Genomic DNA, 13,441 nt, shown 5'->3' with positions numbered 1-13,441 from the left:
GATCATGTGAAAAGTGATGGTTGAGAGGGTGGAAGAGTGGGTTCTTTCCAGATCTCAGTAGGAAGGGCCTGACAGTAAATTGCTGATAAAATAGATGCTTCAATGAGAACAGAACCAGGAATACTGGGAGTTAGTAAGTCTGATGTCCCTTCAGGTTCTGGGAACCCAGCTTTTGTGCAGCAGCAAATTGATAGCCTGATGGATTTTCCCTCCACGTGCTACGAAGATCGTGTCCATGGAGGAAATTCCATGGAGGAAATTCTCCTCCCTCCCATGTTACAGTGCCTTTTATTTTGCGTAACAAACAAAAGCAGCTAATGTTCTGACCTGTCAGGAGAAGAATCTCCATGATAGCACTCACCAGAATGGAGCACTGGCTGGCATGGGGCAGAACCTAGAGCAGGTTCCCTAACAAGGCCCTGGAGAGCAGAGGTGGCTTGCCAAAGATCAGTAACTCCTCGAGTACAATGTCTTCTGCAACACTGACAGAGAAGTGGTGCTAAGAAAAGTTTTGGTATTTTTGGTAAAAGTTTGTGTGGTCAGGTGCAGACACCCTTGTACATGTTTCTTGCTCTTTCAGAGTTAAAAACCTGACGTTGAAAAGACTGACTTTTTTGTTTTTTTTACTATCAGGAATATCAGACTGATCTTTTCATCTGAGGCTTGCATCAATGGAAGCTTCCTGGACAAAAGGTAGCATGCACTGACTTAGACACGTCTAACAGAATATATTGGCTGCTTGTAAACTGAGCAGAAAGTGTTATTTTAGGTCACATACATAGAAAAGATTTGTTTTACCTGAATTTGCAAGAAGCAAGTCTTTATTTTTCAAAGCTCAAGCTAATATTAAGATTTTTATAGCCCTGGTCCTACTGAAATGTGCTAGAGAAGCTCACATTTTAGAAGATTATCCTTTAGTGATATTTGGCAGATGATGATAATCCCTCCAGGCAATATTACAGCTCTCAAAGGATCCTTAATAGCTCCTTCTGGCACTGAAGTGGGAGTCATTTTAGGGTGAAATACAGGAGTCTACCATTAATAGTTCACAGCCACACAAGACAGAAAGGACAGAATGTTAATCAAGTCACAAAACAGTGGTTTGTGTTGTCTGTCTTCTTAGAACACATGAAATTATACCCACGGGAGCTGGGGCTGAACTTTCCAAGTATTTTCTGATATTACAATGCTTCATTATTCAGTAGAAAAATTATTTAGTGTTCTTTTTTTTTTTATGTTGTGATAGAGACAAACACTTCAAAACTTCCAGAGAAGTCTCAGGTGTAGACATGTCAGAAGTGAAACATTTTTATGGGAAGATCAGAAAAAACCAAACAGTCTACCAGGAGGTAAGGATTTGATATAAGGTTGCTCACTGCAGAGATGCTGAGAAGATTTGGATTTGTGCATGAAACTTAGGAATTTCATGCCAACCTAATTACTTTGGCAAAATATAATTGCATTTTAACCCTTGTCTCTTTTTATTTTTTTTTCCCTCTGAAGGTCCAAAAGGAGATTAGGAACTTACTGCCATTGTTGTCTTCCTCTCCCATCTCACCTGAAAATTGCAGAGTCTACTTGATCTTGCCTTTCCTTCTGCAGAGGAACAGTGAAGACGCTATCCTATCTCTAACCCTTCTGTCTGAAGCCATCATGAAGCTCCAGCCACAGGGCCTGCAAACTCTTGGTAGGGTTTTATGATGGTAGAATTGAATGATTTAAATGCTTGGTAATTTTCTTCTGAAGAACAAGAGTTATTATCACTGATGTAATGTATTCAAGAGCTTGAAATAATTGCTTTTGATAGACATAGAAACATGGGGACTATGCAGCAAGGCACAAAATTTTAAAACATTCTGTCTGAGGTTTAATAGTTTTTGTAGTGCAAGCTTATAAACTCTTTTTTTTTTTTTTCCAATTCATTTGATAGGAAGAGAAAAACGGCTTCACCCACAAATTGCAATGATCTGTATGTTACCTGTGACCTCACTAACTATTTTCTTTACAGAATGCCTATGGTCAAATCTAGAAACATCCTTTTTCAAGAAGCTGGTCATTCTGTATCAGAGGGTTTCCCAGAAAATTCTGCTCTCAATTGCCCAGGAGATCAGGGTGATGGGGCCAAGCCTCTTCAACCTGGACCCACTTAAAACTGGGCCTCTGCAAATACTGCAGATGCTTTACCAGGTGAGAAGGTGTTTGAATCCCAATTAGACAGAATATCTCAGTGTAGCCTAGAGTATTTTAATACTTCTCACTTATTGAATTCTCTGGGTTTTACACTGCTTCAGGAATCTTTGGCTCTACACCAGCACAGTTTTGAAGAAGTCCTGCTTGAGTTGTGTCAAACTGACCCTCTGTAGAAATGAAGAGCTAAAGCATGTTATAGCCGTGGCAGGGGGAAGAATGCTTTCAGTGGTGTCAGGAGTGCATCTATTGATGCCTGCACAGCTATGGATGTAGTGTCCTGTATGTAACATGCCCATTCCCCTTTCTGCTGGTGAGATCCCTCACCCCAGTAACTGCTCAGAGCATTTAAAAGACAGCCTATCTGTTTGGCACATTGTGGCTGCCACAGTAATGCTCTGTGATGCTTAACCTGACAAATTCTCTGGGATAACAGCATTAGAACCTCTTTAGCTGTACATGAACAAGAGAAACAAAGGAAGCAATAACTGTGTTCTTCTAGACAACCATACTTTCTCCTGTGGAGATGTTCAAAGTTTATGAAAGTTAAAGGCTCGAGCACACAGTATAAATCAGACTTGTTAAATTTTGTTCAGACTTGAATATTGTTTTGGCTGAGAAAGCAGAATTGGGCCACAAAGTTTAGACTCTCAAATTTGTATTTATGCAGATAAATAAACTAAAAAAATGCAGCAGACCTACTCCTCTGTAAGTGATTACATGATTTGGAGCTTTAAATGTTCACTGTCCCCCTGCAAGTATCTTTTCCAGGCAACAATTAGGAACATGAATAGGGAAACATGAAAGACACTCCAAGGGAAATACACTTTTTCTGATGGAGTCCTGTTAAGGGATCTTAATTGTAGATGAAAATTGCTTTCCTGCTAGTTTATACATGGCTTTCTAAGACTTCCCACTGTGGAGCACTGTGCTTCTTGAGCACTTTTATCTCATAACTTCTGTGCAGGGTCTCAGAACCCTTTCTGAAGAAAGCTCTGTCAGTCCTGTCCTGCCAGACAGACACAGCTCACTAGTTCTGCTGTTGATATATTGTGTGTTTCAATGCAGGTGAACTCCAGAACTGGTTTCAGAGTACGTGAAAGCAACTTCCATGTACATGAAGTGGGAGGGATTATTGACAAATGTTCACGCTTCAATATAGTAGTAAGTATAAATCTTACCAGCAGTGCAAAACACTCTTTTTTAAAATAGTTTATCTATATCTATATCTATATCTATATCTATATCTATATCTATATCTATATCTATATCTAATCTATATCTATATCTATGGAAGTCAACTCTAGAGACTAACCCAGCACATTTCAAAGGCATTTCATTTTCCTTAGTCCTCCAAAGCTCTAAATTATGCAAGCTCTTTACCATCCCAGTGTTCCAGCAGCTACAATAGAGCCTTTCCTGAGATGATCCCATCCCTGGTTCTGAGAGTTGGAGCTGCCCTCCAGCATCTTAAGCAGCTCTGTTTGCTTTGAACTAATAATCACTGTGAAATAACAGCACAAGAGATTGTTTCTATACTTTGTGTTTCTCTGGATTTTATTATGTTTAATTAAGAGAAATATTTTGAGGTGTCTTTAAACTTTTATTTAGAAATCCTATTGAGCATTTCAATGTATTTACATCTTAAAACAAAGCTGTGGTAATAAAAAAATAATCTGTGGCATTTCTTGACACAGAGTGAAAATTAGCTACCAAATGCAGTCAGTGTCAGAGGAAGCAGCATGAAATGGAAACGTGCATAGTAGGAGTTTCCTTTGGCAAAAAAAAAGAGTAAGCTTTCATGCAACTTGTAGGGCAATTGCCTAATTCCTTCAAAAGCTTTTGTTTGCTAATGTACCAATTTTGTACCAATTAGCCAGAGTGGAGGAGGAAGTTTGAGCAACAGCATAGAATCAAAAGCCAATTAGGATGTTACCTGAAGTTGGTACCTTATCACACTGTAGGTGTAACACTTTAAATGAGATTGTTTTTTTTAGATGAGCATCTATTTTTGGAATTACATATAATAAACCCAGCAGTTTTTAAAAACAATATGTCATAACCTGAGTATCCAGGACATTTTGGTTTAGTTGAATTATGGAAGATACTGTTAAAATTACTCTCTGTTTTATTCTAGAGGCACTACTGTAGACAAGTGTCTGTCTGCACAGAGAGGCTAGATGCCTCTCTCTGCTTCTCACTCACAGGAGTGTGTAGGAGCTGTTTTTAGGATGTGAACCTCTGTTAGTGCAGTGTTCATGCACTCAAGGTCTCATTTCAGAGACACGGAAGTTTGCTAGGGTACAGACTGGCAGTTCAGTCTGCAGACATGTCCCTGAACTCTGGTTTTGCAAGGGAAAATCAGCATGTCTTTTCCTTTCTTCCTTGTCCTTTCAGACAGTCCTAGAGAGGCTGAGCAAGTATCCATGCATCTTTGAAAGGGAAAAGAAGATCTGCGTTCATACTACAGAATGCAGGGTTCTTCTGTCCAAGACCCTGCACCCTATTGTAAGTGCAGCCAATTTTGTTACCAATCAGAAGAGATAAACACACTGCTAACAGACTGTTACTCCAATCCTTGGATACCCTTTATTCAGATGCCCTTTATATGGATCCCTGAGGCATGGAACTTTTGCGTCCGAAGACACTGCCTTCTCCAAGATATATGGAAAAATTTAAAAACCGCCTCAAACCAAGATTTCAGGAAGATGTTAAAGGTAAGATACTAAATTGTATTACTTGTTAGCTCTAAGTATCTTGCTGCAGTGTTCCTTGATTTTCAGTGTTACTGTATATTGGCAGAAGGGTTTCAGTATCCTCTGAGCATCCAGCGAAAGAACTGCTCCTCAAATTATTATAAAACATGTTCCATAAATGGTGTAGGGTAAATCTGGAGGCAGCATTTCCTTATTCCAGGCAGCTTTGTTGGCATAAGTTAAATGCAAGTAGCAGTGCTGTTTACTGTGAGGTGGCTTTGGGGTAATGGAACAGAACTGCTCAGTTGTCAAAGTCCAGTACTGTTGCTGCTAGACTAACTTTTGAGACTTCCTTCTAGCACATTAAAACCCCAGCGTCTGGGGAAGCAGCCTGAGGGGTCAGCAAGCAACACAGCCACAAAACTACATTTCTCTCATGGAGATGCTGTCTGAAGGGAAAGGAAGGATAGTGCTGGCCAGAGAGATGAGCATCTGATTACAATGCCACTGTCTCCATGTGCCTTTAATCTGTGGCTTCCACACCGATTCGAAGGTTGTGGCAGTTGCGTTTCCCACAGGAATCGTGATGCTGGCCCTGCCCTGCACAAGCCGTTAGCTGGCTGATGTGGGAATGGGATGTCAGCCAGCTGCCCAGAGCAGGGCTCAGCTCAGGGACCACAGGCCCCACCTGCCACTAACACAAAGTCTGGCACCACGCTTGTGCAACAGGAACCATGGACCTTGGTGCCCTGGTGCTTTCCAAGTGAGCTTTCTTGCCAACCAGAGCTGTCAAGGCTTTTCTTTCCCATTTACTTTGGAGAAGATTCACAAAGACTCCCAGAGCTACCTTTCCTTCCTGGTTCCTCACTATTTGAGAGGCATTTATTTAGAGAGGCAGTGAGGGTGTGCTCTGTACTGTCCTCTATATTTCAAGTCTCCACCTATTGTACAAGCTCTGAAAAACAGCTGCCCTTAGCTCAAGTCAGCCTTTGGGCACACCTCCTGAGCACTGCCTTTCACACTGTGCATCACAATATTATTTACCCAGCAGCAGCCTAAAAAATCTAACTGCACTGTTAGTGTCCCACAGCATTTACAGCCTGGTGCAGCATTTACAACTTGGTGCCTCATTTCTGCATTTTTCAGCAGGTAAAGGACATGAATATGTTTTGTATTGCAGATACAAACTACCCAAAAGCAAAACATAAAGAAGAAACCTTCATTGTAGCATTGGCCTGCCCCCTTCATAGCTGTGTGCTGTTAAGAAATTTTTTCAGCCAATACTGAGAACTTGGCATGTGGCATTCTCATCATGGCCCTAGAAAGAAAAGATCTGCAGGTACTCCACATACAGACATGGGTATCATCCCAGAAAGAAATGTCTTCATTTGACTCATCTCAAGTCTTGTTATTAAACACCAGCCTGATGTATATTAATTTTTGCTCTTCTGACAGTGAGACAAACATATTTCAGTACACACATCTGGTTAAAGAGCCCCAAAGCTCTCAGAGAGATTCATATCATAGCATGTTTTAATTTATTTTATTCAGTCAGGGTACAGTTCTTCCTCATGAAAACTAAGGTTCTAATTAGTCCCACTACAAACACACAGCACACTTGAAGGGATAAAACAGAGGGAATTAGTGCATCTTATTACTCCTACTCTTCATGTGCATTAGCAGTAGTTAAAAATGGGCTGCTGCTTCCTACAGTTCCAGATCCTACCAGGAAAATGATGCCAGTCCCTAGTACCAGAAGGAAACTCTCAAAATGAACTGCAATACTCGATGAGATTAAACAAATTACATTAATTTAGAGAAACCCGGGGTTAGCAAAGGCACTGCACTAGTTGTGCCTAAAAAGCTTAATCCCCATCCAGGTCCAGAGGTGAAAGAACACATAAACTGGTACTGTAACAGGAAGGAGGAGACTGTAGAAACACACGCTGGTTGTGCTGGTGCAGCCCTGGGGGAAGTTTTCGTCCACGCTGGCCGAGTAGAACAGGCCTGCCAGGGACAGGAGGGGAACGAGGACAGTCAGCGTGGGCAGGGAGGGCAGCAGCCCTGCTCCGGCCATCAGGCCGGGTGAGTGCCGTGCCCGGCGGCTCCTCACGGCTGCTCCGGGCCCTCGGCCGGCGGCTTCTTGTGCGTCCTCCGGGCCGCCTCCGGAACCATGTTCGGGATGCCGTCGATGATGGGGTACGCGATGCCCAGCTCCTCGTTAATGAGCTCGTTCGTAGCTTCTTCGTACCTGGTCAGCCAAGTCGGGGGAGGGGGAGAAACATCCAAGCGAAAACATGAGGAGCAGGGACTAACCAGCCTGACTTTGCGCAGGGCTCGGGCGCGACTCCCCCGCCCCATCCTCACCTCAGCGGCCGCTTGGAGAGCGGGCACACCAGGAAGCGCAGCAGCGATGGCTCCAGGGGCTGCGGCCGCGCTGAGCCGGAGCCCGAGCCGGAGCTGGGGCCGGATCCCGAGGTTTGCTCCCGCTGGCGGTGGCAGTGCCGGCCGTGCGCGGGGCCGGGGCCGGGGCGGGCCGGCCGCCGCAGCAGCAGCGGCAGCAGGGCCGGGCCGCGCAGCATGGCCGCCGCTTCCGCCGCGCCCCGCCCCGGCCCGCCCCGCCCCTGCGCGGGGTTCCGAGGGCACGGAGGAGCAAGGCTGTCCTAAGGCAGGATGGCTTTCGGTGTGTGATCTTTGGACACTGTCAAGATTAATCAGGAAGAAAGGAAGCCTAGTCAGTGGAACAGACAGCAGCTAGCATTCCCTAGTCAAGGACATCCGGGAACTGAAAAGCCTTAAAGATGCAGTAAATGAAGATGTTGATGTATATACATTACTAACTTGTCCGTATATACATTGCTAACTTGGTCCACGTAGCCTGTAGCTGAACTGTGTTAATTGTAATAGTTAAAATCATGCCCACAGGGCAGTGAGACCCCTGCCCAGTCGAAGACCCTTACCCTGAGGGTGTGTGGAAGTTAGCTGGGGTTATGGAACTTGTTTGGAAATTACTAACCAAGCATAACAGACTTGGACAGTTACTAACTCTGAACTTCTGTGTACAAATAATGGCTCAAAAAGTCTGGTGGGGTGTGCTTGATTTGTAGATTACCACCGAGTACCCAGCTTGGCACAACTGTGAGATAAATAATCAGTGTCTCTCGGTTGTGTAATTATTGGCTTGTTGCACACCAGGTAAGGAACCTGGTTTTGTGGCCAACATGGATGTCTCTATCTGCGGGTGTCTCGGGCCTTGCAGGTGACTTTTTTGGGTGAGATGGGGGTGGACGAAGGTGCGGTGTCCCAGGAGCTCTTCAGCGTTGCAGCCAGGACCCTCTGCCAGCCCAGCACCAGTGCCTTCTGCCACTTCGCCTCCGGCCTCGTGTGGTTCCCCAGACAGGTAAGGCAGCCCTGCAGGGGTGGATGGGTGCTCCACCCATGGGAAAAGGCAGTCATGGCTTGTTCCTAACCAGGTGTTCTTGTTCCTAACCAGGCCCCAAGCTGTAAGGATGAGGACACCTTTCTCTTGATTGGGACACTGTGTGGAATGGCCCTGTTTAACCTGCGCATGGTGCCCTTCCCCTTCCCCAGGGCTCTCTATAAAAAGCTACTGGACCTGGCCCCCACCCTAGAGGACCTTGAGGATCTGCTGCCAACCATGGGCCGGTATGAGCCAGTCATGGCCCAAGCTTTGGCTGGGTCCCTTGCCTTGACCATGCACTGGGAGATCCCAGAGGCTGAATTTGGGGCACCCACAGCATCTACATTTGCCTTTGTGAAGCTGCTAGAAGCCACAAAGGAGGTCTTTGGTCAGATTTCCAAGGAGGTCCTTGTCCAGGGCATGGATGTTGCTCTCAGAGGCTGGCATTGCCAAAACAAAATGCCAAGCCTCATGACTTAGAAAGTGTCAGATCTCTGCTCCACCAGAGTTTAAGTCCACCCTGTGAATATATAAGTTTTCAAAACACTTTGGGCTGTAGTTTGGACTTGAAAGAACTAATGACTCAATTATTAATGGTGGGATTTTTTTTCTTGATTTACTGATTATCAATTTCCACAATATTGCCTTGCACAAGTACAGTATTACAATATGCTGCCAATTCTGAGAACCCTTGTACAAAGTTTCCATGCACTGGGAGAGGAGATATCAGGCAGGCATAAGAGGCAGAGGTGCTGCTGCCATCAACATAATGCTTCTAGGCCCCTAAAGCCCAGTCTTCCAGGCAAGTGATATAAGCAACCAAGAAGATGAGAACCCCATCCCATGACCCAGTGACTGTGTTGAGGTGCTAAATTCACTGAGGTTCCTCAGTGAATTGGAACACAAGGTTGCCTGCAATACTTGGAAAGGTGCTGCACCCCACAGCAATTCTCCCAGATCATCTCTCTGTTGCACACGTAATTCCTCACTAGATAATGTCTGGAAGCAAGGATTCCAAACCCAGTTGTCACTGAACTTTGTGTAAAGTTGTGCACACAGGGCATGGGGATGGACTTGCCTGGAAACTTTTTTTACTGGCGGCATTTGTGCTAAGCTTATGTCAGCAGCATGATGAAATTTCAGTGCCATATATCATGTTTCTGTGTGAGTGTAGGTGTTGTGTACATGTATGCATTTAAATACTGCCTGTCAAAGGATGTTTTTAGCAGAATTTTCAAGTGCGCTGAATGCTCACGTTTCTTCTCTCTTTGATCTCTTTTGTGTTTGGATAGGAGTCTCCAGAAAATTTTGAATGATGAAAGTGATAGCTTGGACTTGGACTTCACGGTAAGATATCCTACATAGATACTCAGGCGAGACAGTGTCCCAGTGCAAATAACACAACTTGTCTGTAAACTCAGACTAGTGAATGCCATGTCAGGCCCTTCAGGAGGAATGAGAGATGTAGCACATAAATATCTGTCACATATAGATATAGCAGCCAATGTTTTAATTTATTTGCATAGATAATGGAAGGAGGAGAGTCCACAGATGTTGTTGAGCTTAAAGAAAATGGTGCCAACATTCCTGTCACTAAGGATAACAGGTCAGTTTTATTTTTATATTTCTTAATCCTGTTGTCTGGTTACAAATGTATGAAGTAACATGTGTGCACCCATCCCCATATATTGTTAGAAAATATTGACTTCTGTATTGTGCCATTGGCCTTGGTCCAATAGGTTGTAGACTTTCAGTTCCTGCTGTGCATGTGCTGCGCATGTGCCAAACACTGTCAGTTTGTGCAAGCAGTGGATAACATGGGGATCCTTGGATATCCTAATATCTGCATATACAGATATCTGGCATTAACAGGAAAATTCCTAACAAATGTAAAAAATAACCTTGAACAGTATTTTCAGGCAGAAACGGATCATTTGCTTGTGAAACCCAGCTATAGTTACACCTCTGTAAGGGTTTTTTAAGAGCAAAATGTTTCCTGCTTAGTTACGTATACAGAATGTATCGTACATAAAGGAGAAGGAGAAATATATCAGTAAGACTTTGTTTCAATATTATTATGATGTATTATTATGTATCAATATTAATCTCTGCACAGAGGACAGAGAGAAATTTTGTGTCCTGAATTATGCAGATGACCTGAGGACCCATAGGGATCCATGAAAAGGCTGTTTAAGAAGCTTGAAGTAGAGCATTTATATTGAGTTGATCGTACAGTACAATGTCACTACACAAATCCCCATCTGAAGTAGAGATAAGAGTGAAACTATTGATTAACAGCTGTGGAAATATTTATTTCAATTTCAGGGAAATTCTTGGGCATTCAATGGGAGTTAGGTCTGCTAGGTTCCATCTTTTATAATAACCAGGTGTCTGACAGCATTTCATTGGAGCATTCACATGAAGAAGGAGTGTTACCAAAATGAATCCATTCTGGCCAGCATTCACTTTTATTTCTGAAGATGCTCCCAGCTTACTCAGTGAATAACTAATTGCCAGTGACAACTGGTCTCAGTGAAGACTGAGTCTGTACACCACAGCAGGTCATATGGAATAAAGGAATTAAGTATAAAGTTCTCTGTAATTCTTCTTTTAGAAAAGCACCACCAATGCTTGTTTGGTATCTGTTGCAGGAAAGAATATGTTGATTTGTATGTGAATTATATATTCAATAAATCAGTAAAGAAGCCATTTGAGGACTTTATGCAAGGGTTCTTAAGAGGCTGCCCAGCTAGAAATTGGAAGATGTTTTTCCCTGAAGAGCTGCAGGTTCTTCTCCAGGGACGCACAATATTTGACTGGCATCTGCTGGAAAAGGTATTGTATAAAAGCACAGTGTCCTTCTGTTCTGTCTGATAAGCATAAACTACTTCTGACCTGTTCTTTCATTGAGTGCATAACAGATGGACAGAAGCTCAAGGAACTTTGTCTTGTTTTGATTAGTGTCTATATTCTGCCTCTAATCTATGTCAGCCACAAGAATAAAGGGGAGTAGGTATCAAGCCATAACTCAGGGATTGTCATATGAATCTTTGAAAAACAAATGAACAAGCAGATTCCAGAGGTTAAGGGGATTTGAATATCTATGAACAGGATTATAAAATGTATCAGATAAAATGTTGCTTTAAATATAAATGGAAAAATTGAAATATAAACCTGGCCTGTTTTATTTTTATCTCTTTGACAGAATGTGACATACAGACAGTATACAAAGTTAGATCAAACCATCAGGAATTTTTGGACTGTGTTTCACAAGCTACCAGAAGAAAAAAAGAAAATGTTGCTTGGTAATATATCAGGCATTTTAAACTTTGCATAGCCCTTTTCTTTCCCCCACAACACACATGCTATATACTATACTATAGTTCTAAACTGTAGCTTTTCAATGTGCTCACCCCTGCTGCTGCCACATTTTCTAGGGAAAACCACAAAAAAAATAACACAAGGAATTGCACAGGGACAGCTCAGACCCCTCTCACATCCCCTGAGGTTTGCTCGAGTGCATCGGACCACCCTAAAGCTTGCAGTTACTTTATCCCTTACTTTTGTGGTTGTTTTGTTGGTCAGAGGCTGCAGTTTGTGAGAGTACACTGTGTTGATGTAAGCAATTTACCCTTCTCAAAGCATTGCAGAAGCTAGGTCATTCTTTTTGAAGGTAGAAGGCCAGACCTAGCCTGGCCTTTCTCATCCAGTAGAAGAGGGCTTGTAACTACTGTGAATCGGTAAGAGACTTTAATCTATATTCAGCTGCAAATTCAACAAAGCATATTACTTAGCTTAGAAAAATATCTGTATGTTTACACTAATTTCCCTTCATGATTTTCATTAACATTAGTTATTTTAATGATTTTCAGTTAACATTTTATTATTTTGTTTTTCAATTTGCTAACTTTTTCTTGTTTTTCTTTTTTTCATTCCTTCAGCTTTTTTGTCAGGATCTGATCGACTCTCTGGCTATGGACTGGAGTGTTTTAGATTTTGTATTGAAGATCCTCAAGTAGAAAATCCAGATGAGAGCCTTCCCTATGCCAGTATTTGCTATCTGACTTTGTTCCTCCCCAGATATAGCAATAAAAAAATACTCAAAAAGAAGTTACTTTATGCCATAGAGCATAATGAAGGTTTTGGCCGTGCCTAACTCTGGGATAGAAGCACTTAAAAGCAAAAATAAGAATATGAGTCTTCGTTCACTTGCCATATTTTCTCTTAATAATTCCAATTTACTGGTTTCTACCCTGCCTTATTTTTACTGCACCTTATAAACACCTGAGTGTGTGTATTTGCTGAGATTTTACATTGCTTATAAAATTAAGCTTCAAGCAGATATTTCATAATTAGATTGTAAAGTTAGGAAAGAAGAATCTTCTTTGGCACACTTCAGAGAAGCAAGCTGATAACCATTCATATTTACATGTATGTGCAGGCAGGCTCTACACTGTTCTGGTTATGTTAGGACAGTGAGCTCCCAGCAGCAGGAATTCTGTAATTTGTATTTATGCATTAGCAAGCACACAACCAGGATGTGCTAAGCAGTCACCCTTGCAAAGCAAAGATGGGGTAAGGTTTTAATCTGTGTTACTTAAGGGTTCTCATGGGAGCAACTAACACATTTAATGAGATTGTGAATTGAAGGAGCAGTCTGTGCTCACCTGCATATGGTCTATGATTTATCTGAGAAAAATTTGTAGGAAGATTTGATAATTTCTGGAGTTTTTCCAAAGCTGTATTAATTAATTATAGTAATATAAATTTTTGTTATTTAGTGTGATAATTGTGATATTTGTCATGTTTCTTTATATCTTCTAAGGAGATGTTTCACAATTAAGTTATAAAATCTTAGGCTTGCAGAACAGCACTGTCTACAGAGCCCTGTGGACACAAGCCTGGCAGGGCTTCAGGAATCTCATTGTCAAAACAGTGCAGAGCACTGGCAGGATATTAACCATGTCAGGCAGGATGTGTGTTTACTGTGTATTTTGCTATGTGGAGAGAGGGAGAGAAACAACAGCCATGATTTTTCAGCAGTCTTCTCTTTGGTGTGTTAAATGTGTCAGGGGACATCCATATGTAAAGAAGACTTCCACTGTCTTAAATTAAATCACGATGGATTAAATTTTCA

The 13,441-nt window shown here is 42.3% G+C and overlaps 3 protein-coding genes across 5 annotated transcripts in view; 1 reads left to right on the top strand and 2 right to left on the bottom strand.

Annotated features, from left to right (window-relative positions):
- Nucleotides 1-13,441, top strand: part of LOC101233514 (probable E3 ubiquitin-protein ligase HERC4) — a 24,737-nt gene extending 11,296 nt beyond the window's left edge. For 2 of the 3 annotated variants that reach the window (XM_072928609.1, XM_030271730.4), the window contains 14 exons: nt 634-693; nt 1,247-1,349; nt 1,504-1,687; nt 2,009-2,187; nt 3,256-3,351; nt 4,585-4,695; nt 4,785-4,904; nt 8,143-8,283; nt 8,377-8,549; nt 9,597-9,651; nt 9,831-9,910; nt 10,956-11,139; nt 11,510-11,609; nt 12,246-13,441. In XM_072928609.1, coding sequence (XP_072784710.1) covers nt 634-693; nt 1,247-1,349; nt 1,504-1,687; nt 2,009-2,187; nt 3,256-3,351; nt 4,585-4,695; nt 4,785-4,904; nt 8,143-8,283; nt 8,377-8,549; nt 9,597-9,651; nt 9,831-9,910; nt 10,956-11,139; nt 11,510-11,609; nt 12,246-12,460 — 1,801 coding nt within the window. In that variant the 3' untranslated portion in view covers nt 12,461-13,441. The remainder of the gene's footprint in view (nt 1-633; nt 694-1,246; nt 1,350-1,503; nt 1,688-2,008; nt 2,188-3,255; nt 3,352-4,584; nt 4,696-4,784; nt 4,905-8,142; nt 8,284-8,376; nt 8,550-9,596; nt 9,652-9,830; nt 9,911-10,955; nt 11,140-11,509; nt 11,610-12,245) is intronic. The other variant, XM_030271731.4, reaches the window with a different exon arrangement.
- On the bottom strand, nt 6,413-6,960 carry PIGY (phosphatidylinositol glycan anchor biosynthesis class Y). Its single transcript, XM_002186786.6, has one exon. The coding sequence runs from the start codon at nt 6,958-6,960 to the stop codon at nt 6,730-6,732; it is 231 nt and encodes a 76-aa protein (XP_002186822.1). The 3' UTR covers nt 6,413-6,729.
- Nucleotides 6,413-7,615, bottom strand: PYURF (PIGY upstream open reading frame). Its single transcript, XM_030271734.4, has 2 exons — nt 7,251-7,615; nt 6,413-7,134 (listed from the first exon to the last, which is right to left on the bottom strand). Exons 1-2 carry the CDS (start codon nt 7,463-7,465, stop codon nt 6,993-6,995), a joined length of 357 nt encoding a protein of 118 aa, XP_030127594.4. The 5' UTR covers nt 7,466-7,615; the 3' UTR covers nt 6,413-6,992.

Source organism: Taeniopygia guttata, chromosome 4, assembly GCF_048771995.1.
Source record: "Taeniopygia guttata chromosome 4, bTaeGut7.mat, whole genome shotgun sequence".
NCBI lineage: Eukaryota > Metazoa > Chordata > Aves > Passeriformes > Estrildidae > Taeniopygia > Taeniopygia guttata.
The sequence above is the reverse complement of the archived record's forward strand: the minus strand, read 5'-3'. Positions and strand labels throughout refer to the sequence as shown.

Coding starts and splice junctions, on each gene's coding strand:
- PIGY (XM_002186786.6), bottom strand. CDS start 6,960: ATGGCCGGAGCAGGGCTGCTGCCCTCCCTGCCCACGCTGACTGTCCTC.
- PYURF (XM_030271734.4), bottom strand. CDS start 7,465: ATGCTGCGCGGCCCGGCCCTGCTGCCGCTGCTGCTGCGGCGGCCGGCC. Junction 7,135..7,250: donor CTCTCCAAGCGGCCGCTGAG/GTGAGGATGGGG, acceptor TTGGCTGACCAG/GTACGAAGAAGCTACGAACG.